The sequence below is a fragment of the Hydra vulgaris genome, chromosome 07 (genome assembly GCF_038396675.1).
Source record: "Hydra vulgaris chromosome 07, alternate assembly HydraT2T_AEP".
In the NCBI taxonomy this organism is placed as follows: domain Eukaryota; kingdom Metazoa; phylum Cnidaria; class Hydrozoa; order Anthoathecata; family Hydridae; genus Hydra; species Hydra vulgaris.
Genome location: NC_088926.1, coordinates 9,127,824 through 9,152,328, shown reverse-complemented (window position 1 = coordinate 9,152,328; position 24,505 = coordinate 9,127,824). Strand labels below are relative to the sequence as shown.

At 27.7% G+C, this 24,505-nt stretch overlaps 2 protein-coding genes across 2 annotated transcripts in view; one reads left to right on the top strand and one right to left on the bottom strand.

The window, feature by feature from the left end:
* Nucleotides 1-2,356: 2,356 nt before the first annotated feature.
* LOC136082563 (uncharacterized) lies at nucleotides 2,357-4,950 on the bottom strand. The gene is made up of 2 exons (XM_065801974.1): nucleotides 4,567-4,950; nucleotides 2,357-3,907 (listed from the first exon to the last, which is right to left on the bottom strand). The coding sequence occupies exons 1-2, from the start codon at nucleotides 4,948-4,950 to the stop codon at nucleotides 2,357-2,359; spliced, it is 1,935 nt and encodes a 644-aa protein (XP_065658046.1).
* Nucleotides 4,951-9,644: 4,694 nt separating this feature from the next.
* Nucleotides 9,645-24,505, top strand: part of LOC100210250 (polyglutamine-binding protein 1) — a 38,092-nt gene continuing 23,231 nt past the window's right edge. Inside the window, exon 1 of the mRNA XM_065800976.1 lies at nucleotides 9,645-9,756. Coding sequence (XP_065657048.1) covers nucleotides 9,699-9,756 — 58 coding nt within the window. The 5' untranslated portion in view covers nucleotides 9,645-9,698. The remainder of the gene's footprint in view (nucleotides 9,757-24,505) is intronic.

Sequence of the window (24,505 nt, the reverse complement as noted above, 5' to 3'; positions counted from 1 at the left end):
TTGATTCATTGTGTTTTTTCAATTCTGGCTGCCTGTGCATCTCTCCATTTGATGAAAGGATGCTTTTTACGTCCATTGATTTCAACTTCCTGTGAGACATCAATGCATCGCAATTTATCGCTGCGGATGACAAATCTAAAGAGCTTGTCAAGTTTTTTTGTTGCGCGCATAAACACGTAAAGTGCATTTTTTTTTTTTTTTTTTCCAATGCTTTTTTTCTTTTTTTTTTTTCGTTTTGTACATTTTACTTGGTCGATACTTTTTTCTAGTGAGCAAATCCAGGTTTCGCGTTTTTTGTAAAATCAAGACCCGAATTATTTAAATTTATTTAAACTATTTATACTCATTATCTTATAATATATTTCGATAAATTAAATTAGGTTTATTGTATTAAATAATTATTTTTACCATATTATATCAAAATTTGTAATTAATGCAAAAAATGTAATAAAAAGCACGAAACCTGGATTTGCTCACTGGAAAAAAGTTCCAATCATTTTAATTTTTTGAATTAAAGCAATAAATTTAGATTTTTATTTTTCACAATATTACAAAAATCTGGTATTTTTAAAATGATAAAGTTAATGTAAAGAAAGAAAGCTACAGAAGTTTTTAAAAATGTAACGATTTATTATAACACTTAATCTGGTCTGTTAAATGTAAGATTTTCATGTTTTCATCACAACAGCAAATTATCATATCAGGAGGAGCAGTATGATATGACACTTCAAAGCAGTTCTGTATTTCAGCTAATCTTGTTCGCTTCTAACTAAAATCTAATAGTAAAAAGTCTAGTTTTTAGTCTTTAATTTCCTGAGTTAATTATTTTGTTTTACCAAGATTTAAAGTCTATATTTGTTTTACAAAGATTAAAGAAAAAAAATTTTATTTTAGATTCACAGATTTTACAATTTTCAAGTTAGACTACTAGGTCTTGTCATCGAGAACCGCTAGAACGTTAAATACAATAAAATAAAGTTACAAGACTTGACTTGACAAAAATATAAATATCGTTAGTGGTCAAATATATTCAAAACTAAAATATAAAGCTATCTTATGAAGCCATCAAAACCAAGCATTCAAAAATAAAGAAATATGTCATCAATTTTAAAAATTATTTCTTTTAGTTTTTTTTTAAATACTGGATAACTCCATTCATGAGTAAAATCAAAATTTTTTAAGACTATTTTGTTCCATAAAAAAGCTCCACGGAATGGAATGCAAGATTTGCCAATATTTGTTTTACATTTTGGTTGTCGTATAAAATTATTATTTCGGAGTGTATATTTGTTTTTTTCTTTACATGAATATAAATCACTAAAAGAAACTGGACATAAATTAATTTTACATTTAAACATAAAACAAAGAACGTTGAAAATATTAACCTCATAAATATTAAGAATGTTCATGTTAAATAAAAGAGGCTTTGCATGAGTAAAACGATCTTTTAAATTTATAAGACGTGCTACATGCTTCTGTTGACAATGGAGAGGTTTTAACTTACTTTTGTGCGTACTCCCCCACGCGATATTGCCATAACTAATATGACAGTGTATCAAAGAGTAATATAACTTAATTAAAGTATGTCTCATTAAAATACTTCTTTATTTATAAAGAATTCCAATACTTTTGGATATTTTATGGCATAAGTTATCGATATGGTACTTCCACGAAAGATTTTCATCTATAATGATACCTAAAAAATTTGTGTACGTGATTCTTTTTATAGGAATGTTATCAAGAATAAGCACAGGCATTTTGCATAGTAGAATATGCTTTTTTGAGACTGGATTAAAGAGAATATATTTGGTTTTTTCAATGTTTAGCGAAAGTTTATTTGATTTGAACCAGTCTGAAATTTTTTTCAGTTCAATATTCATATCATGAAACAAATGATTGATGTTTTTGTTGGATAGAAAAAGATTGGTATCATCCGCAAACATTATTGTCATTAAGTTAGAGGCTCTATATAGATCATTTATATAAATAAGAAATAATAGTGGTCCAAGTATGGAACCCTGTGGAACTCCACAGGCTATTTCTAAAACATTTGAAGGGGTAGATTCATCAATGTAAACAAATTGTTTACGATTTTTTAAGTAGTTTTTTAATAATGTCAAGACTTCACCGGTGATACCATATTGTTTCAGTTTTTTTTATGAGAATGTCGTGATTGATGGTATCAAAGGCTTTAGATAAGTCTATAAAAACGCCTAAAGTAAACTGTGATTTTTCAAAGGAATTTGTAATGCATCGAGTGAGTTGAATTACTGCGTGTTCAGTTGAGTTATTCTTTTTAAAACCATACTGATTGTTATAAAGTATATTATTAACAGAGAGATGATTAAATATTTTGTTAAATTCTTTCAAATATTTTAGAAAAAACAGAAAGAACTGAGATTGGACGATAATTATTTACATTTTTTAGTTCACCTCCTTTGAATATAGGAGTAACTTTAGCTACTTTCAGTTGTTCAGGAAAAATTCCCTGATTTATTGAACATTTAAAAACCTTAAATAAAATATCTTTTATGTTGTTATCTGAACTAATGACTATGTTTCCACTGATGTCGTCTGGACCTACTGCTTTATTAGATTTTAGCAATTTAAAGGCACTTTCAAATTCTGAAAATGATACTTCAAAAGCATTTAAATTTGTTTTAAGTGGTAAAACACAATTAATTATAGGATTTAGCATGTCTGGAATGTTTTTAGATAAATTCGGGCCAACAGATACAAAAAATTTATTTAACTCACTAGCTATTTCTTTTGGGTCATCAACATTATTACCATTAATTTTTAAACTTTTAGGCAAAGAACACAATTTTAATTTGCGATTACCTGTAATTTCTGCTAAAATTTGCCACGTGCGTTTTGAATTAAACTTATGCTTTTCTAACATATTTAAATAATAATTTTTTTTTGCAGCTTTTTTTTGACTTTCGAATTGTTTAGCGTATTTTTTGTATAAAATTTTGCTTTCATGTGTTTTTGTTTTTAAGTATTCTACATACAGTTTTTGTTTTATTTTAGAAGACTTCCTTATGTCCTTATTTATCCACGGTGACTTTAAACTCTTATTAGATTTACATATTTCTTTTTTTGGAAAATTTGCGTCGTAGATATCAAAAAAGGTTTTGTAGAATGTGTCATAGACTATGTTTGCGTCACTTTTAAAGTCGATATTTGTCCATCTAATTAAGGATAACTGTTCATTAAATGATTTCAAACTTGTTTCATTAAAAAAACGTTTGGTAAAAATTTGTTTTTGTTGTGGTAGTAATTTAGGGACAATATTTATTGAGAAGAAAATCGGGAAATGGTCAGAAATTTCATTTTTTATAATACCAATTTTAAGAAATTTATTGAAAATATCAGTAGTTATAATGTTATCAATTATAGAAGCTGACGTAGCTGTCACTCTTGTTGATCTGCTAATTAATGGAACCGCACCGTTTTGAAATAAATTATCATAAAATTTTTTTATGTTGTTATTAGTGTGATATTCAAAACAGTTTAAATTTACATCACCTATTAAATAGTTAAACTTTTTTCCCTTTAAACCTTTTTTTAAAATGTCGTTACACAAAAATGATGCGAAGCTTTCGGTTTTACTAGATGGGGGGCGATAACAGCAACTTAAAAGTATATTTTTAGAATTACCGGTTTTAATTTCTATTGTTAAAACCTCAATATTGTCGTCAGAGATACTCATATCAGGCCTAATAATGAAACACATGTTTTCTTTTATATAAATAAGTACACCACCACCGCGTTTTTTTGCTTTTCGCGCTAGCGGGATCATGTTAAAACCTGTAAGACAGAGATTAGAGTTGAGTTTAACATCAACAGAATCGCACCACGTTTCAGTTAAACAAATTAAGTTAAAAATATTTAAATTTTCTTTCTAAAAATAAATTTATTTCTAAAAATAAATAAATTTTCAAAGTTTTTTTTCAAACTCCTAATAATAATATGAACAACATTAAAATGATCCCGCTATCTAGAAATCTAGAAATTCTTTTATTTCTTTGTTGTAAAAATACAAGCATTTAGTTTGCAGTGCAACTGATTCATGAAAATAATTTAAATCTGGATCTGACTCAATATCAATGACTAATTCATTTGTTTGAAATAAATTACATGACATTGAGTCAAATTTTTTGTGGTAATTTGAATCCATTTATATTTTTATAGCAATTGAATAAAAGAATTTCATATTAAATTTAAAAATCACGAGTAATAAGTTTATTATAGATTACTTTGGCAAATTAACCTTTTGCTTTTAACTCGTTTGCTTCCTTAAATAATCTTTTTCTTACTTCAATCGTTCGTTCACTGTAATCTTCGTTTACATATAACTTTTCGTTCCATAGCTTTCGTTTAATAAAGTTGTCCAACACTGCCGATTTATCTTTAAAATTTAAAAACTTTGCTACGATTGTTCTGTTAATCTTTTTTCCATCAGAAACTTTTCTTCCCGTTCGATGTGCTCTTTCGATTACAACATTTTTTTCAAATCCAAGTTTTGATTTTAAAAAGTCCTGAATTTTTTTTTTCACTTACTTCCCACGTCTCATTTTCATCTTCTACAATTCCTGAAAATCTTAGATTACTCCGCCTACTTCGATCTTCTAATTCCGCAATTTTGTCTTTAATCTCATTATTGTTTTCATTTTCAAAACTTGTGGTTGAGTTAATATTTGCGACTGTGCTTGTTTTTGCATTTTTTTGCTCGGTGAGTTTGATGTTTACTGCTTCATATTTCTCACTTACAAATTCAACAGATTTCTTTAACTCGTATACTTCTTTTTTTAAACATGTATTTTCATTCTGCAAATTCACTAATTTGCTTTCTAATTTTTCAAACTTTTCGTTAAAAATTTTTAATAATGTGTTTTCATGTATCTCTAATAAATCTTTAATTTGCACTACAGTATATTTCGCCATTTTTAATTTTTTCCGCAATTACAAAACACGTCTTATCACGTTCACTTCTAGCCACGCAAAAAGTAATCGTGTAATAAAATAATTGAGTTTAAGTTTTTAAACTTAAACTTAAAAGTTTAAAGCTTGTTAAAATGAAAAAAAACAGATTTCGTTTTCTATTCTCAACTTGTCTATGTTATTACCTCCTTAACTCTTGTCTGAAAAGATTGTTTTTATCCCCAAAATGCACATGTAAACATTTTTGAAGATTTTTTAGAATTTATCTAATCGTCACCGCTAGCAAAAAAATAAAATAAAAATTTGACAAAAATTTTAAAATGCTTAGTACAAAATGAGTTTTTGGGTAATATGTAACATATGTAAAGATTTATATTTTTTTAATCAATTTTGTATTGTAATTACAAAAGGTATCCCACCTCAAGTACAAAAGTACAAACGTTTTGAGCCTCCGGGATGAGCTTATAAATAAGAGCCACTAACTTGAATTACATGTCATAACGGGTGATGCAGAAGTTATCGGACAAAATAAAAACGTCAATAACTTATTTATAAATAAAAAAACAAACTACTATTATATTCTTTTTAAATAAAGCATTTATCTTTTAATAAAAATATGTTATTTTTTACATAAAAAAACACCACCATCTGCAATTGGTCTCAATTTTGCTCTGACGCCTTTCATATGCGACTGTAAAAAGTTTAAATCAATTTCTTGTAGTTTTAGTTTAATGCGATCAACCAAAACTTGCTCTGTTGAAGCTTGCCAATCTCCCTCATAAACCTTCTGTGCCAAATGTCCCCAAAAATTTTCAATTTGTTGTGCTTGAGGCACATTTCGGGGATTGGATTCTTTATCAACGTAATAGACATATTGGTCCATCCAATTTAGAGAATCTTTAGAATAATGAGAACTTGCTAAATCTGGCCAAAATAAATAGTAAAAGTCTCCATGATACTTGTGAATAAATGGAAGAAGTCGTTTTTCTAAACATTCATTAATATAGATTGATGAGTTGATCGCTACAGCCTTGGAAGTGCGAAACAATGGCTCGGACATACATATGACTGACCCCTTTTCGATTGTTGACAAGTCTCGTTAATTCGGCTTTCTTTTTTCTAGTCCAGGATTTCGGACGACCAGGGTGCTTTCTATCAGAAAACGATTGAACAGTTTCAAGTCTTTTTAGGTTGTCATATATTGTACTTCGAGCAAATCCTTCCTTTTCAAAATGATTTACGATTTTTTTTTTTTATATTAGGTTTATTTACTAAAAACATTTTTAGTCGCTTTTGAAAAGATTCTCGTTCAGCTGCATTTCACCTCATTTTAAATAATTGTGTTTCAAATAATAAAGTTTATATTTTATAGAACGTTTATGTCTACGCATAAAACAACAAAAACTAATTATTATGCTCAAATAATGAAATTAGGATTTGTCCGATAACTTCCACATCACAATAAATTTCATTGTTTGAGCCGGAATACTAGAAAAATACTATTCAACTTGATCAGACCTAAGTCTCTAATTAGATCGTCGACGTCCTTCTGGTTATGAAAATTTGGCATTCTTTCCTCAACCGCATCTGCAAAACTATAATTTGAGTCTCCAATATTTTTCTTGCTGCCCTCTGGAATAACACTTTTTGCGGAACAACAGTTGTTTTTAATTTGTTTTTGGCCAAATGGAAAATAGAGTTATAAATTTGTAACATAGTGTAAACTGTATATGTTTTAGGCGTAAATTCCGGATCAAAAATTAAATATAAATTTAAAATTTGAGCATTTTTTTTTAACTATAATTTTGTTTTACAAAATTCCGAAATAAACGAATTAATAAATATTTAAAGTATAGTTTTATACTGATATTTTTAGTCTAATTTGGTTGTTTTAGGTGGCTCAACTATATCACCATTTAATCCATTATATAAACAAACTATATAAACAAGGTTTTACGGAGTTTGCAAAAATTTCCAAATAAGTTAAAAACTTTAAACTTTTAAATATATTAAAAATTTTTACTACATGTTGATAATAGAGTAATAAAGGTTTTGACTTTAAAATTTAACTTGAAAATATTGCCAATCTATAATGGCAGAGAATTCTTATTGAGCAATATAAGAAATCAGTTTGTATTAGAAAAAGAGAATGCAATTACACAAAATCTGTTTGATCTATATAGTTGTATTCAGTTCAAAAACTAGTACTAACATTGGAGAAAGTGCTGTAAAAATTTTAGGCTTATTGTTTAAATTAGGCTAAAATTTTTAAATTAATAATAATAATTATAATAAATAAAATGTTTAAATTTAGGTGACTTTAACAAAATCATATTTCTGAAAACAATTTAAAAACAAAATAAAACATGAAGTAAACGTATACATATATAAAAACTAGTGTACCCTAGAAGTTCTGGAGCACAATAGTTTTCTTATATGAGTAGTTCTAGTCCAGAACTATATGTTTTCCTATCTGCCTTTTTTTCTTTGTCAAACAATTCTCAATAGCACGTTGAACTTTTCTCTGTTTTTTCTTATTATCGCTCGTTTTGTTATCGTTTTCTTATCGATTTTCTTGATCCGAGTTTTGGTTTTGTTATCGATTTTCTTGATCTGACTTTTTAAGTTGTTGCATAACTGATAAAGTATCAGTTAGATAAAACTTTTTAATTCAATTTTTTTATTAAATCTCCTATATTAAATCTTAATTTATTTCTATTATTATCCATATTTACTAACTCTATAAATATAAATAAAGGTATAAGTTACACATAGCAATTAGGTATATTTCTAAGAGGAATAAAATGAATGGGAACAAAGCACAACACAACATAAACATTATCACTTCTTCTCCTTTAAATGCATACTAAAAGTATGACTTATTGGTTACAGAATGCTACAAACCAAAGTAGACAAGGTGGGAAATGCACCTTGCAGATAAAATTAAGACTTTGCAGGCAAAAAATGGTCACAAAAAAAACAAGAATGACACTGTTGCTGAGAATAACACTGATCACCCTATGCTATAAAAACGTAAATTTTTCGATATATAATTCATCATAAATTATAAATATATATCACCACAAATTAGGTAAAAAAGCAACAACAACAAAAAAAGAAAATCTTATAATTCTATAACAATTATAAGTCGCGATTATAGTTTAGAATAACTGAACCTCCCGTTACTTTTTTTTCACGACCCCTGTCTTTTTTCACGAACCAATCGACAAGATAACCTAATTAATAATGTTGCCAATTGCAGCAAAGGGATCTTTAATATTTATCAATTTTAGGGCATGCTGCAGATAGTAACTAAGGGGTCGTCAGTAAATTACGTCATGCTCTAGAGGTGGAGAGGGGCCAAAAGTTTTGTGACGACTCGAGCAGAAAATGTTACCAAAGGAGTTACGGTGTTGTAACAAAGAAAGGGAGAGGGCCGTTTCAGGCCCCCTTCCCTCGTCACAAGTTTTTCTATAAATTACGTATTATGGACAATCCCATACCGAAAATTCGTTATGATATTCGGTTCTTTAGTAACGGGATCAGATAGTTTATTCGGTTTTTCTCATCTCGGAAGTAAACAAAACTTACACAACCGTAACACAATAGTGTGAAAACTTAATTTTGTTTTGATAACAATTTTCACCTATTTATACTTAATATTTTGATTACTTAGTTCTATTTCTTTGTTGTAAATAATTTTATGCGATACAAATTTTAATATTAGCTAATAATTTTAGCTAATATATTGAAGTTATTTAATTAATATCTTTAAAAATTAGTCATTGTAAATATATTATTATTATTATTATTATTATTATTATTATTATTATTATTATTATTATTATTGTTATTATTATTTTTATTATTATTTTTTACTACTAATATTGTTATTACTAAAAAAACCGCAAACCAAAAAAAGGGCTAGGTTTTTATGATATAAGTCAAAATATTTTTTATCTGTTTATGTAAATACATCAAAAATGCATGAAAACGCTAGTAAAACCTTTTATAGCAAATTTAAGCTATAAATAAATACATTATTTATTACATGAAACTAATTTAATGATACTTTTCAGAGTTTTTTGCTTTTTGTGATTTTTTCTTCATAAAATTGATTAAATGAAAGGCCGATGTTTACTTTTACTTTCGTTATCAATTATCAAGTGTGCTATTTTTCAAATGAATTTTGTCTTCAGTCTAATAAAATATAACAAGTTTTCGTCTTCAGTCTAAAAAAAATAACAAACCTTCACATAATGCATTTGTGCCTAGTTTAGGGACTAATGCATTATGTGAAATTTAAAACAAATTTTAATGAAGGAAGAGTCTAAGAATCTCATTATTACTTTTGACTGGAATAGGTAATAGTTAAGAAGTTATTTGTATGCTTCCTTAAAATCATTGTATGAAACAGTAAAAACGATAAATATCAATTTAGAAAACATAAGGTTTTGTAATATACGTTATAAAGTAATTGGATTTTCAAAAATTAAAAATTTCAAGTGGGAAGATTTCTTTGCTTAAAAAATAATACTTCAAAGGTTTATACATTTTAAGTATTCTGTTTATACATGGTAATGTAATAAACCTTTGGGTCATTGTGAATATATATATATATATATATATATATATATATATATATATATATATATATATATATATATATATATATATATATATGTATATACATATATAGTGTGTGAGTTATTATTTAAATTTAGTTAGCTATAAAAAATCTGTGTTAAAAGATGACATTACCAGCTGCACTTCAAGCTCGTTTGAAAAAAAGAGGGCTTATTGTACCAGGTAATTAAAATTATATATACATATATGGGTCATTCCATGCCAAATAGAGTACATTTTTATGAGATTTCTCATAAACTATCTCAGATTTTGCTGAAACTTTTTGATTTTGTACATATATAAAAAATCATTTTTTTTTTAATTTCAGATCAATGTTTAAAATGGTTCTTGAGAAAAAAACTATTTAAGTAGTGGGCTATTTTGAAAAAATTTGACTCTACAAGCGAAAGATTTTTTTTCATCATTTTTAACAGCTAATAACTTTTGAACAAGTTGGTTTTATACTTCAATCATTTTAAGATAGCAAGTATGCAGTAGATATATTTAAAAAAAAACAAAAAATTCAAAATCTTGCATCTTAGCTTTTTTTAGAATGATGGGCTAAAGTTGATACTTTTGATTAGGAATTGAATTTTTTGTGATTTTAAAGAGCCTAATTTTAAAAACGTCAACATATGTGGCCTGCATTTATGAGCGTCATAAATGCAGGCCACATATGTTCCCGGTGTGTAGTTTAAATTTTTTTAATATAAACTCTGCAAGTAGAAATATCCACATTAGTGTTAGCAAATAAAACTCTTATTTTTATTGAGATAAGTCAATCAATCATATATATATATATAAGAATTAAACAGAGGGGGTAAATAGACTCTATCTGTTGACCAGCCTTGCACCCCTTCTTCATCTATTAGGCTGGCGCAGATGTATTTTTAATACATTGTTTCCAGTTTAGGATGTTGAATGCTGGATCTTCTTGATTCAAGGCATTGGTTTTGCTTGTGTCTCTATTTTTATGACTAGGCAACTTGTTCTATTATCTCCTAATGAGGGTACAGCTCTAAAACTCAGTTTTATGGTTCTGAGGCTGGCTGGTAGTCAGGCTTCCCGAACTCTGTGGTAGCTCTCAGAGAGGCTGATTCCATCAACAGCTGAAAAATATCATTAACAGTGCCATGTTGTGCATGGATGGTGTCTCTGTTTGTACTTTTGGTGTGCATTACGGAGGCCACATTTGAAGCCCTTTGTTACGGCTTAGGGTTTATTAGTAGTAATGAGGCAATTGCTTGGGCTATTAAACAGTGTTCTGAGAACTATCTATGCTTTGAGTCAAGTTCTTCAACAAATTTAAAGATGAATAAAGTACCAAAAACTATAAAACACAAAAAACTGTCATCATCACCAAGTTCTCTAAATCTATCATTCACAAATATTCGTGGTCTTTGAAGTAACTTTTCTTCTGTTGAGTCTTATCTCTTGCAAAGTTTACCAGACCTACTTGCTCTTTGTGAAACTAATTTGAGTTCAGCTGTCTCATCTTGCAATCTTAGTATTGATGGTTATCTTCCTTCAATTTGTAAAGACTCCAATAGTCACAGGGCTTGTGATAAAGCGAGCGTGATTGCGCTCCGCTCGTAAAACACGCCCATAAACGGTATCTTCAAACGTTCTAGGCGCAATAAACAACGCTCGTTCAGCTTATAACAAGCGTGTAAAATAACGCTCGTCCAATAGTTCAAGATTATTTTTTTATTTTCATAAAATATTTAAAAAAGATTTTTATTAAAGATATTCTGTTATCAAACAACTGATATAAAATATAAAAAGCTCAACGTCCCTCTCTTTTGCACTAACGTAAGGAATGAGCAGTTTAAAGTCGTTATCGTCACTAATTTCAATGATGGAATGTGCACGTGGAAACACAATGTGAATACAAAAATGCGCAAATAAAATAAGACTAGAAAATTCGAAAACCATTATAAGAAAATTAAAACTGCGGAGTATTTTTAATTTTGTGAAAATATTAAGTAAAATTTATTTGATTTATTGTTTGTAATATTCCACACATCGTTTATAATAAAGATAAATATTAATAATAGAGTAATTTTTAAAATTAGTTTTTGTTCATAGTATAGATTTTTTATTAACTATTATTTATTTTAACTCAAATTTAAAACGATTCTGTTGTTTAGAATGTTCGCAATTAAGGACATTCCAAAAGAAAACTAAGTAATGATGTCAATATTTATTAAATAAAAAGTTATTATTATTTCAAATTATTCTTGCATATTATTGTTTTAAGATAAAAAAACGTAATTAAAAAAAAATTTTAGAAAAAAATTAAATAATTAATTTGAATAAAAAATATCAAGAAATATAAAAACCATTAACCGTTAATTAAGTTTACAGAGTAACATTTTAAAATACAAAACAACGAAGCAAAACTAAGTCACTAAATTATACTTCAATACTAAATCAATAAGAAGTTGCGTTTTTGTTTGATATTTTTTTTTAATAACATAAATAGTTAAAAATAAAATCGTGATCTGACAATATACAAGAAGTTTGGAAGTATAAAAATCTCTTTCGTTGAAGTAGTTTCATAACTGTGATACTAATTCAAACATTTTTTGACGAAAGAATTATGTATCAAATAAAAAAAGATATAAAAAAGAAAAAGCTTTTTATGAGTATCGCCTTAGCAATTTTCATGATCGCGCTCGCCGACGTTATCTAGAGGGCAGATAATCACGCCCGATGAAAACATATTCTAATTTTACGAGCGCGATATAACACGCTTGACGATTTTCTTCATCACAAGCCCTGTAGTCACATGCTTGGTTTGGGCATTTATTCACACATTTGACCTGGGCCTGTCATGACTTCTAGAGAATCTTTTATAGTATTATTAATAAGGGCAAATCTTTAATTCCACCTCTCTTGTATGGTTCAGACTTTGTCACCTCACCTAAAGACAAAGCTGAATTGTTTGCTAAAAACTTTTCATCAATATCATCTCTTGATTCCACAAGTTGCGTTCTTCCTGATATCGCCAACAAACAGGTTGATCCATTGCTTGACATATCACTCCAGTTTCTATATCTGAAGTGATTTCCTGCTTAGACTCTTCTACAGCTTGTGGCCCGGACAACATACCTGTTATTGTCTTGCAGAAGTGTTCTCCGGAGCTGTCGTCTATATTCTCAAAACTATTCAACAAGTGCTTATCAGAGTATTGTTTTCCAGCCTGCTGGAAAGCGGCATCTGTTATCCCTATCGACAAAAATTCTGGAGAGCAATCTGATTTGTCTAACTACCGTCCCATTATTCTCAGTTCATGAAATTTCATATCTCATCTCAAAAATTAAGATCTCATGACTTCTGGAGAATCTTTTATAGTATTATTAATAAGGCCAAATCTTTAATTCCAACTCTCTTGTATGGTTCAGACTTTGTCACCTCGCCTAAAGACAAAGCTGAATTGTTTGCTAAAAACTTTTCATCAATATCATCTCTTGATTCCACAAGTTGCGTTCTTCCTGATATCGCCAACAAACAGGTTGATCCATTGCTTGACATATCACTCCAGTTTCTATATCTGAAGTGATTTCCTGCTTAGACTCTTCTACAGCTTGTGGCCCGGACAACATACCTGTTATTGTCTTGCAGAAGTGTTCTCCGGAGCTGTCGTCTATACTCTCAAAACTATTTAACAAGTGCTTATCAGAGTATTGTTTTCCAGCCTGCTGGAAAGCTGCATCTGTTATCCCTATCTACAAAAATTCTGGAGAGCCATCTGATTTGTCTAACTACCGTCCCATTAGTCTTCTTCCTATCATAAGCAAGGTTTTTGAATCTTTAATTAACAAACACTTAATTTCTCATCTTAAATCTAATAACTTACTTTCTGACCATCAATATGGATTTTGATCTTCTCGTTCTACAGCTGATTTGCTAACAGTAATAACTGATAAGTTTTATTGTGCATTAGACAAAGGTGGAAAGGTTAAGGCTATCGCTCTTGAGATTTCAAAAGCTTTTGATAAAGTTTGGCATGCTGGTCTTCTCCATAAGCTTTCTTCTTAGGGTGTATCTGGCAACATCTTTAAGATTATTGAATCCTTCTTTTCCAATCGTAGTTTCAAAGTTGTCCTCGATGGACATCACTCTTCTTCTTATTCTGTAACTTCAGGGGTTTCTCAAGGTTCTATCCTAGGCCCAATACTCTTTTTAATTTACATTAAGTATCTTCCAGATATTCTTACATCTCATCAAATTTATACTAAAAATATATATATATTTAGTATAAATTCTCATGGATTTTTACAAATAGTAATGAAATACTTATCTCAAGTATACACTTTAAAAAATAATTTTTATAAATATATAACAAACTATAGTAATAATGATAATAATAATAATTATTATTATAATAAAACAATAATAATAAAAATAGTAACAATAATAATATTAAGATTAAGAAAAGTATACAATAACACAGCAAAATAATTTAAGAAGGGAATAAAATTTTAATTAAAAGGTTATATTTACAGAGTGACATCAAGCTAATTAACGTAATGATGATTATTAATAACAATAATAATAATAATAGCTACAATAACAGTATTTTGAGACTAAAGAAAGTAATAAAAGACAATATTCAAAACTAAATTAAGGAAACAGGGCAAATATAAATTCACCAATAATAATAACAACAACAAAAACTAATAAAAAATAGCGAGAATAAAAAACAAAAAAGGTTATGTTTGATTACAAAATTGTTATGAATTAAATTACAGTATTATTAAATTACAGTATTATTAAATTACAATATTATTAAAATAGATCTTATTCAGTCAACATAACAAAAAAAATAACACTTTATAAAAAATAATAAACTTTTTCTGCTGTTTGTTTTTTATTCGAATGTGTTATACATTAACATGAAAAATAGTTTCAATTCAAGTTCTTTTTCTTTTAAATTATTAACTATTTTTCTTAAATTTATTCTTTTTGTTGTTATTATTTTGTTTTTGCCTTTTAATATATTTATGCATTTTTCCCTTCTTAATTTGTTTTTTTCTTATTTTCAAACTCTGTTTCTTTTCTTTTTCTTTCTTTTTTCTAATTTTTTGTTATCAAAAAACTTCCTTCATTCAGGAAGCCACTCTAAAGCTCAGTAAGTGACATTGGTAGTTGATGTGATTCCGAAAAAGTTAAACAGAGAAGTGTATTTCATTTGTGGGCTGTTGGTAGGTCATTCATCAGTATGTGGTTAGTTTCAGGCAGTTTGCGGTCTTTTGAAAAGAAGAGTCATTAGTTTAGAAGGGTAGGGACAATGAGGTTGACAACGAAAATTTAAAGAACACTTCAGAATAAACTTCTTGAAGTATGTACTACAAGAAGTTTATTCTGTAAAAATGTGCAAACCAGCTAATGGTGATAGGGCTATACATGGTTTTGAGGGTGACATGTGGGTAGACGCCAGTTCTTTGGTGATTGGCTCTCTTATTCAAATTGGTAAAACTACTGTAGAGGATGCAGCATGGCTGTAAAAAGAAATGTCTGATGTTGACATAAATACGGCTAGATGCTGTAATGCGAGGGCTGAATATGGCTTTGATATGGAAACTAAAAAAAGACACTATTTTTACAGATTCCATGACATTGTTCCGTTGGGTCTCTGATGCTCTTACTGGTAAATCAAGATTAAGAAACTTTTTTCAGGGGTGACGAATTCAATAAAATGATCAAAAATGTAAAAAATTATTATTAAGTACCTTTAATTAGCAATTTAAATAAATTTTATAATAATTGCCTTAGTAATTAATTTTGGCAATTTTTAGGAGCTCATATACTTTTGACATTTTTGTAGTGCCAATGAATGTGTGTTAAATTTGTTTCCAGGGCAGATGACCAGGGAACCATGGGGCTGGGGCACTGGTGGTCATGCCCCAAATATTTTCTCAAAAAATAAAAAAAAATTTTTTTCATTTTAAGCTAAATAAAGATAACTAAAAAATTTTTTTGTTTTATACTTTTTCCATTTGGTTTTTTTTATTCAATGATTTTTTTTAAATGCCTTAAGAACGTCCATCTATTTATAAGAATTTTGATTTGTTATTATATGGATTAAAAACAATTATCCATCTAAAATAATGATTTTAATAGAATTTTAAATTGTATAATTTATAACTTTTTGAATTGAAATAAGTTGATGTTTTTTACTGCTAAAATGTTAACAGCTAAAATGTTAACAGATCTATAAAAAATAAATTTATCACATTTTAAAATCATTATTTTAATTAATATTTGTTTATTCTAAAATGTTAATATTAACATATGCAGTTAATTTCTGGTAAGTTGAACACTGGCTAGCTCAAGCTTTTGTTATCCCAAACTATTTTCTATAGTCCTTTTAAAGCAAAAACAATGATTTTACTTTGCTTAAATTGAATATTCGTTTAGTCAACCCATTTTCCTTGGTCACTTGGGGGTTTGTCTTAACAGGAATTTACTGCACTCTCTTTTTAAGAAAGATTATTGAATATAGAATTATCAAAAACTAAATGGAATAAGTATAAATCAAAAACACATAAATATAAAAAGACTATTTTCAAAGTTATTTTTACTTTGTTAAAAATAAAAAATAAAATGTGTGGGGCACAGCCTCCAGTGCCTCAGTCCTTTAGACCCTCAAATCTGTTTCAATATAAACCACCTTAGATATTGATGAAGCCTGATTAGTTGGTTCATATTAATTAGAAAAGCAGTTCCTAAAATTTTCTGCATAAAACCTCTTGTAGTTCATCAAATTAGATTGTTTGTTGAACCACAAAAGATGCTTTTTTAAAAAAATTTGTTTAATGTCAAATATAATTCATAATAGCAACCTTAAAAAGTCAAAATATTAAAATTAGTAGAAAACAAGTTTTGATGAAAATAAGTCCCGCTTGACTTTTAAAAATCTTTTTACAATTTCATCTATTAGTTTAATGAACATTTTTTTGACACAGTGTGTTTGATTTTATGCTTGATTGTATTCACAACAAGCATTCACATATAAAACCTATGATATTGAGTTTATGAAATAAAAAAAGTTATTGGTGTATTTTATTTTATATTTAAGTTTACTCTTTTTTTTTTTAGATGATAATTAAATATAAACAGCAAGTGTATAATTTAGATCTAACTTAAATTTGAATTGGAAAAGCATTGAATAAAGATCATTATAAAATAGAATTTACCCAAATCAAGTGTTTTAAGGAATTACTAGAAAAAGGTGAAGAACTTGTACACTTACGATGTAAAGTAAATCATATTCAAACTATTTAAAATCACTATGAAGAGGCTTGCTCGGATTTGAGATTACTTATGGTGAAAGTTTATGTGATCCATTTAAAAAAAAAGTCAAAAAAGTATTGTATTTAACAAACAACAATGAAGATTATGAAAATGATTTATGTAAACATAAAGATAATGATTTTAATAATTTTTTTATTGTTTTTAAAAATTTTAAAATAATAAAATTCAAAATAATATTTTAACTCAAGCGTCAATAGACGCCTCTAAAACTAGTAGATCATAAGCACATAGTCAGCTATGCAAAAAAGAAGATAAATGATGAACTGAAAACATAAGAGCTATGTTGCTAAAGTAAAAAAGTCTTCGACTCACTATTAGGGTGACTCTTAAAACAACATTTTTTTCTTTGTTAAATTTTAATTATTTTTCTCAAATTGTTATCTTCTCTTGGATAATTTTCTCAAATTATCGAAGAAAAGATAAACTATGTATGAGTTGGACAAATCAGACATGGTCTTTCAGTTGCTACATCCCTCTATTACAGGAGGTTTACCATGGCAGCTGGAAAAAACTAACATTTGGCATTAACTTTGATTACCTGAATGAAGAGTAGACAAATGCTAAATCAAAGTGAAAAACTTTAATATACTAAGAATATTACTAAATTTTAATATGTTATATGTTATTACTCTATTTTTACTCAATTTTATTTTTTTAAGTTTTTAATACGTATAAGTATAAATTAGTTTAAATTTATAATCATATATAAATGCAACATAAATATAAATTAATATATAGTTTATATAAATCTAACTAGTTAGATTAATACTATCTCAAATGAGGCTGATGTAAAGTCTAATTATCCTATAAGTAATTATTATATTATATTTCTACAATTATGAGTACTTAATCTGTTAAAAAAATAATACCTCCAAGGTACAACATACATACTTCCTAGGTACACCACTGGTGGTGTACCTTGGCTGTAGTGTGAGCTATTTTTAAAAATTAAAAAAGGCTGAAAAAGTATGACTGGATGTTTAATAAAAAATTGTAGAGTAACTAATATCATCAAGATACAGAAAGTATATTGTTACACAATATATTATAAGTATTTTTTTTTGATATTTGCAAAAGTTTGAAAATACCTCCAAGGTACACTACTCTCCCCTACTTAATAATAATTTTTTTACACTTCTGATCATTTAATTGGATTCATCATCCCCAAAAATAGCCAGTTGTAAATTTTTAAGTAAAAAAATCAAATATTTTTAAAGTCATGTGACTTGAAACCTCCATATAAATGTTGCATTTCTGAGAGGACAAGAGGGGCCTGGGCAGTATCTGCTAAATGTAAAACAGTCATATTTCAGGATCTTTTTGGAAACAAAAAAATTTTTAAGGAATTTTTATTTCACTAAGTACTTTTAGCTGTATAAAAATCAGCAAAATCTGAGATTAAGTTTGGTGACATGACCTGGGTCATTTGACATGGAATTACCCAACACACAAAAGAGCATCTTTTTTGTTTCTTAAACTCAGAACTGAAGAAATCACTATTAATCAGTAGCAAAAAACTAAAAATGAACATGACATTATTGACATGACATAGTTCCATTAATATTTCCAATATGTGATTTAATTGATAAAGCTTCTCAACAAAAATGCCAATCAAAAGACCTTATAAGGTTATAGATTATATAGCCAATCAAAAGACCATGATTATATAGCCAAAAAAATAAACAGTATGTTTGCAGCATCTAAAAATCACATTGCTGTGTAATCACATTTTAGTATTACTAGACATTGCTTCACAATAAAAAAAGTTATAAAAACATAACTGTCATATGTCATCATCAACAAGATCACCAGGTATCTGCAGAATGGCATTTTTTTGTCACATCAAACAGAATGAGCATTTAGTGATGTTGGGGTGCTGTAAAACAACTTGTAGTGAGGGCAAGTTTGCAATCATTAACCATTCTTATCAATTTACCTGGTAAAATGTATGATTAATGTGAACAAAGTATCAGTGGAATGCATTTTCTAAACATTTCACATAGTGCGGTAGTGGTGTAGTGGTAAAGCGCTCACTTCAGAAGCGAGAGGTTCCAAGTTCGATCCCCACCACGTCCCTGGTAGTAACGCGCTCAACTTGTTTCTCCGCGCAGCGGCCTTGTTCGTCGAGGCTCGTGTTTGGGAGTTATAGAGTTGAGAGAGGGTTATAACCACTATTGAGTAGCCTCCTCATCTGTAGTGGCCTTCATGGCCTTGAGGAGGTGAATAACAAAAGGAAAAAAAAAAAAAAATTTCAAATAAAGCAATTAAACTGCATAAATTTTAGTTCAAAAGAAACATTCATTTAAATTAAAATTTGCTACTTGTTCAACTATTCCAGGAACAAGAAACCACTATTGTTTTATATCACAATCTCTGAGTACTTTTTAGATGAGATGAGTATTGTTCGACAATCTGTATATAGTAAGTGACTGGGGTTGAAATTTGACCAGGGCTGAGGTTGGGCTTGATAAAAAATTGCTAAGGCCGGATTTGTGACCGGGGCCTCATGAACATTTTGTGAGGCCCTCGTCACAAATCCAGGGGCCTCATATTATGTTTATGAGGCCTCCGGATTTGTGAGGCCCCCGAATTTTATTTTTTTGATAAAAAAAAATTTTTAAATAAATTTAATTTAGTGTGTACTTTGAAAAATTATTTATTTTTAAAGCACACACTTTATTATGTAATATTATGTAAAATATATGAAAAAAAAATTAATTAAAAAAACTTGGATGAATTAAAATTTTTTTATTGAAAAGCAAGCCGTCTGCTTTTTATTGTTAAAAACAAATCTTATTACTGTCTTTGGAATAAAGAAGGAACAAAATAAAAGTTCTGTGAAAATGTCAGCAATTATCATCAAAAGGTAATTTTAATTTCTTAAAAAAGTCTGTGCAAGACCAAGGCAGGTGAACCACATAGCTCAAGCCAAAGTCCATTTTAGGCCTATGAATAGCCCATTCATAATTCATTCATAGTTCATTTATAGTTCATTCATAGTGAACTCATTTCCAATAGCTATTTTTATTATTTTTTTATTTATATTTTACTGATGTTAATGGCTAATTTCTGATTTTGTAACTTCCACATGAGTTTTAGGGTGACTCTTAAAACAACATTTTTGAAAAAAACCTGTTCCTACCCCTTTACTTTGTTCCATATAATACTAAAACACTAGGTTTAAAATTTTTTCAAACAAAAAATTATAAATGCATAAAAACTATTGTTTTTAAGCTGAAAATAAAAAAAGTCGTTTTTTCAAATTTTACAAGAATAATTTTTTAAACATGTTTTTTACATAAATTGATTACTATTGTTGAAGTTTTTATATAATTTTGCTTCTTTTGAGTACCAGGTTGACATACTTTAGAAGAACTTTTATTTTCAAAATATTAGGGACCAGTCAAATTTTTAAGGGTCTTGAGCAACCCCTAAAATAATTTTTTGTTCAAAAAAATTTTAAATCTAGTGTTTTAGTATTATATAGAACAGAGTAAAGGGAAGGGGTAGGAGCAGATTTTTTTCAAAAAAGTTGTTTTAAGAGTCACCCTAATGAGTACCCACTACTTTTCCTCTGAATTCACTGTAATCAGTTTAAATAAATCAGTGGAAAAAAGTTTTCTCATTAATATAAATAAATACTCCAAATTTCATCAAAATCTGAGGTGATCCATATTGTACTTTGACAGGTGTGGAATCTCCAATATTTTACCGGTTACCTTGCAGGCGACTGAAATATTGTATTAATTGAGTTGTAATTATTTATATTGTCTTAATTGAGTTGTCTGCTATGATAATCATTAGTCTGGTATTTTGAATTTTTGGGGTAATTTTTCTTGGGTGAAAAAACTGAAGAAAAAAAGTAAAATGACATTAGAAAATAGCGTGGAGCAAAAAAGTTAAAAGCCATAACCAAAAAGAAACTTTTTATAAAATAAATAATTTTATATTATTCTTGCTCAATCTTCATTCAAATTTAAATTAGTTGAATGTTTAAGACATTTTTTAAATAATTTAATTTACTAAGAGTTTTTTTTATATAATAAATTTTCATGTGCATCATTGTTTTTTATTTTGCAACAACAGCGTTTTAAAAATCAGTATAGTTACACTTTAAAACATTTTAAATTGTGTGCGAGTCTAATTTATTTTAAGTTGGCTTCTTTTTATTAAGTTTAATTAAATTTTATAATGCGCCATAGTGTATTAATTTTTAATGTATAATTTTCATACTTATTTTTATACACATTTGCTTGTGTCTCTATTTTTATGACTAGGCAACTTGTTTTATTATATTAAGGGTTATAACCACTTTTGAGTAGCCTCCTCATCTGTAGTGGCCTTTATGGCCTTGAGGAGGTGAATAACAAAAAAAAAAAAAAAAAATTGATTGGCAATATAAAGATATTGTTGTATCTTTGTACAAATGTGCACAGCAGCAAGACATGAAATTTATAAGCAAATATATATATATATATATATATATATATATATATATATATATATATATATATATATATATATATATATATATATATATATTTGTGTGTGTGTATATATATATATATACATATAAATTTATATATATATATATATATACATATAAATATATATATATATACATATATATATACATATATACATATATACATATATATATATATATATATATATATATATATATATATATATATATATATATATATATATATATATATATATATATATCTATACGGGGGCTATTTTAGGAAAAAAGTTTGGGCGGCAGTACATCCCCGTCCGAGAAATTTAGCGGAAAGTCAGCGTTTTTTTGCAGATAAAACAATATTCATCATAAAAAACGTTTAAAAAAAAAAAGTCCTAAAATTTTAATTTGGTTGGCGCCCAAATACAATCGAATCAAAAATGGTCTAGAATATGTATATAATTATTATGGGTGATGCGGAAGTTATTGGACAAAAAAAAAATGTCAATAACTAATTTATAAATGAAAAAAGAAACATATTTTTTTTAAATATATAAACTATTTATTTATCAATAAAAATAAGTTATTTTTTAAATGAAAAAACACCACCATCTGCAATTGATCTCAATTTTGCTCTTATGCCTTTCATAAGCGACTGTAAAAAAATTAAATTGATTTCGTGTAGTTTTAATATAATTCAATCAATTAAAACTTGCTCTGTTGAAGCTTGCCAATCTTCCTCGTAAACCTTCTGTGCCAAATGTCCCTAAAAGTTTTCAATCGATCGTAGTTGAGGCACATTTGGGGGATTGGATTCTTTAATAATTTATTCTCTAAAATGGATGGATGAATATTCAACGTAATAGACTATTTATCCATCCAATTTAGAGAATCTTAAGAGTAATGAGAACTTGCTAAAATTGGCCAAAATAAATTGCTAAAGTTTCCATGATACTTTAATGGAATGAATGGAAGAAGTTGTTTTACTAAACATTCATCAATATAGATTGATGAATTAATTGCTACAGCCTTGCGAAACGATGGCTCAGACATACAACGGTCAGATTTAGCTATCCACATTAATTATTTTTTTGGAAATTTTTCTTTTTCTATAAAACGAACACTTTCTGGGCATGTTTTTTTGTTGTTTGTGTAGTATCAAGTTTGGACAGGAATGGCATGCGATCGAGCGCTATCGGTGACTATGCAAATGATTTTATTTTTTGACAAGTTATATTTTTTGACAAGACCACAACTGTTTAGATGTTTAGATGATTTTTAAAACATTTTAGAAATGCGCTGAAAAAGAAATGCTAGCTAAACATAAACTAAAAAGAAAATTAAAAAATAAGTGAAAAAAGAAGTTCCCTATGAAAAAAAAAAAATATGAGCACTAAAATACAACTTAAAAAACTCGAAGCAAAAATTACTTTTAGTTACATTTTCAATTGTGTTTAAAATAGGTTACTTGAAAATTTATTTTTTGAAGTGTTTTATTAAAGTTACGCAAAATGCTTTTACAAATAAAAAGTGTTATATATATTATTTCTAAATTGTGTAAACATTTATTTCTTTCAAAATGTTTGGAAGGAAAAAAAAAAATTTTTAAATACTGTATTCTATTTAAGTATAGTAATATTTAATCAATTCATGCTCTGATTAGTCAAGTTAAAAAAAAAAAGTTTTGAACCATTGTTTGTAAAAATAGAAACAAAAAATAAAGTAATTAAATCATTCCATTGCAACGGAAGATTTAATTTAACTTGTTCATAATTTAAAGTATTTTAAAAAATTATCCTTCAAAAGATTTTTAGAAAGGGATTGTCCATAAATTACACAATGCTAAATTTTACCAATAAATATAACAGCCCATTAAATTTAATTAAAATTGCTGCATAAAAGAGCTAAAGATCTCTTTCTCCTTTTTTTACAAATAAATTTAGCGTTGTGTAATTTATTGGTGATCCCAAAGACATGGAAAAATAGTAGTAAACAATCTATTATATTTAAATTTATCATAAAAAAAAACATGTCTACACAATAAAAATTAAAATATAACGTTATCTATTAATTTATGCAAAATACTTTTATTTTAAACAATCACTATAATTACTTTATTATTCTGTTTAAAGGCTTTGCCTAAAATAAAAAATTTAGAAAAGATCAGCAATTAAAAGTTATTTATAACAAAACATTTTTTTTATAGCATTTAAATTGTTAAAACATCAAAACTGCCGTGGTCAAATTGTAAAGAAAAAATATTATAGGCGTGGTCAGTTACAGCGTGGGATTGCATGCCATTCCTGTCTAAGCCTGTAGTATTCAGAATTTCTAGGCATGCTGTACCCTGCAAAACAAAAGTATTTTTCATCATCGATGACCAGAAGCAATTTTTTGTTGGTTAACTAGTTTCCTGCTTCTTTTCTTTGCCTTTAGTTGTTGCTCTATAGTGCGTTTTAAAGTCTTTTCATGTTTTCTATATTTAATATTCATTTTTTTTAACTGACAACCAATTGTTGATTGATTTACACCAAATTTAAAACCTATTTTTCTCTGACTGACCCCTTTTCTATTGTTTACAAGTCCCATTAATTCAGCTTTTTTTTCTCTAGTCCAGGATGTTGGATGACTAGGTGGCTTTCTATCAGAAAAGGATTGAACAGTTTCAAGTCTTTTTAGTCTATCATCTATTGTACTTCGAGTAAATCCTTCCTTTTCAAAAAGATCTACGATTTCTTTTTTTTTTATATTAGGCTTATTTACAAAAAACATTTTGAGTTGCTTTCGAAAAGATTCTCATTTAGCTGCATTTAACCTCATTTTAAATAATTGTGTTTCAAATAATAAAGTTTATATTTTATAAAATGTTTATACCTACACATAAAACCACAAAAACAAATTATTATGCTCAAAGAATTAAATTCAGATTTGTATATATATATTAGGGTAGGCCACAGTCCCACATATATTTTTCAAAGTATCAATTTTTCTAGTAGCTGCATAAAATATTGTTCCTTTTACTATAAAAATCATTTTTTGTTATGAAAGTGTTTATGTAGCTCATCTCTAAGTTCTGCCGAATTTCATTTTAAGTTTCAGTTATATGAATAAATCCAAAACACAAAACTTCCATTACTTCTGTTC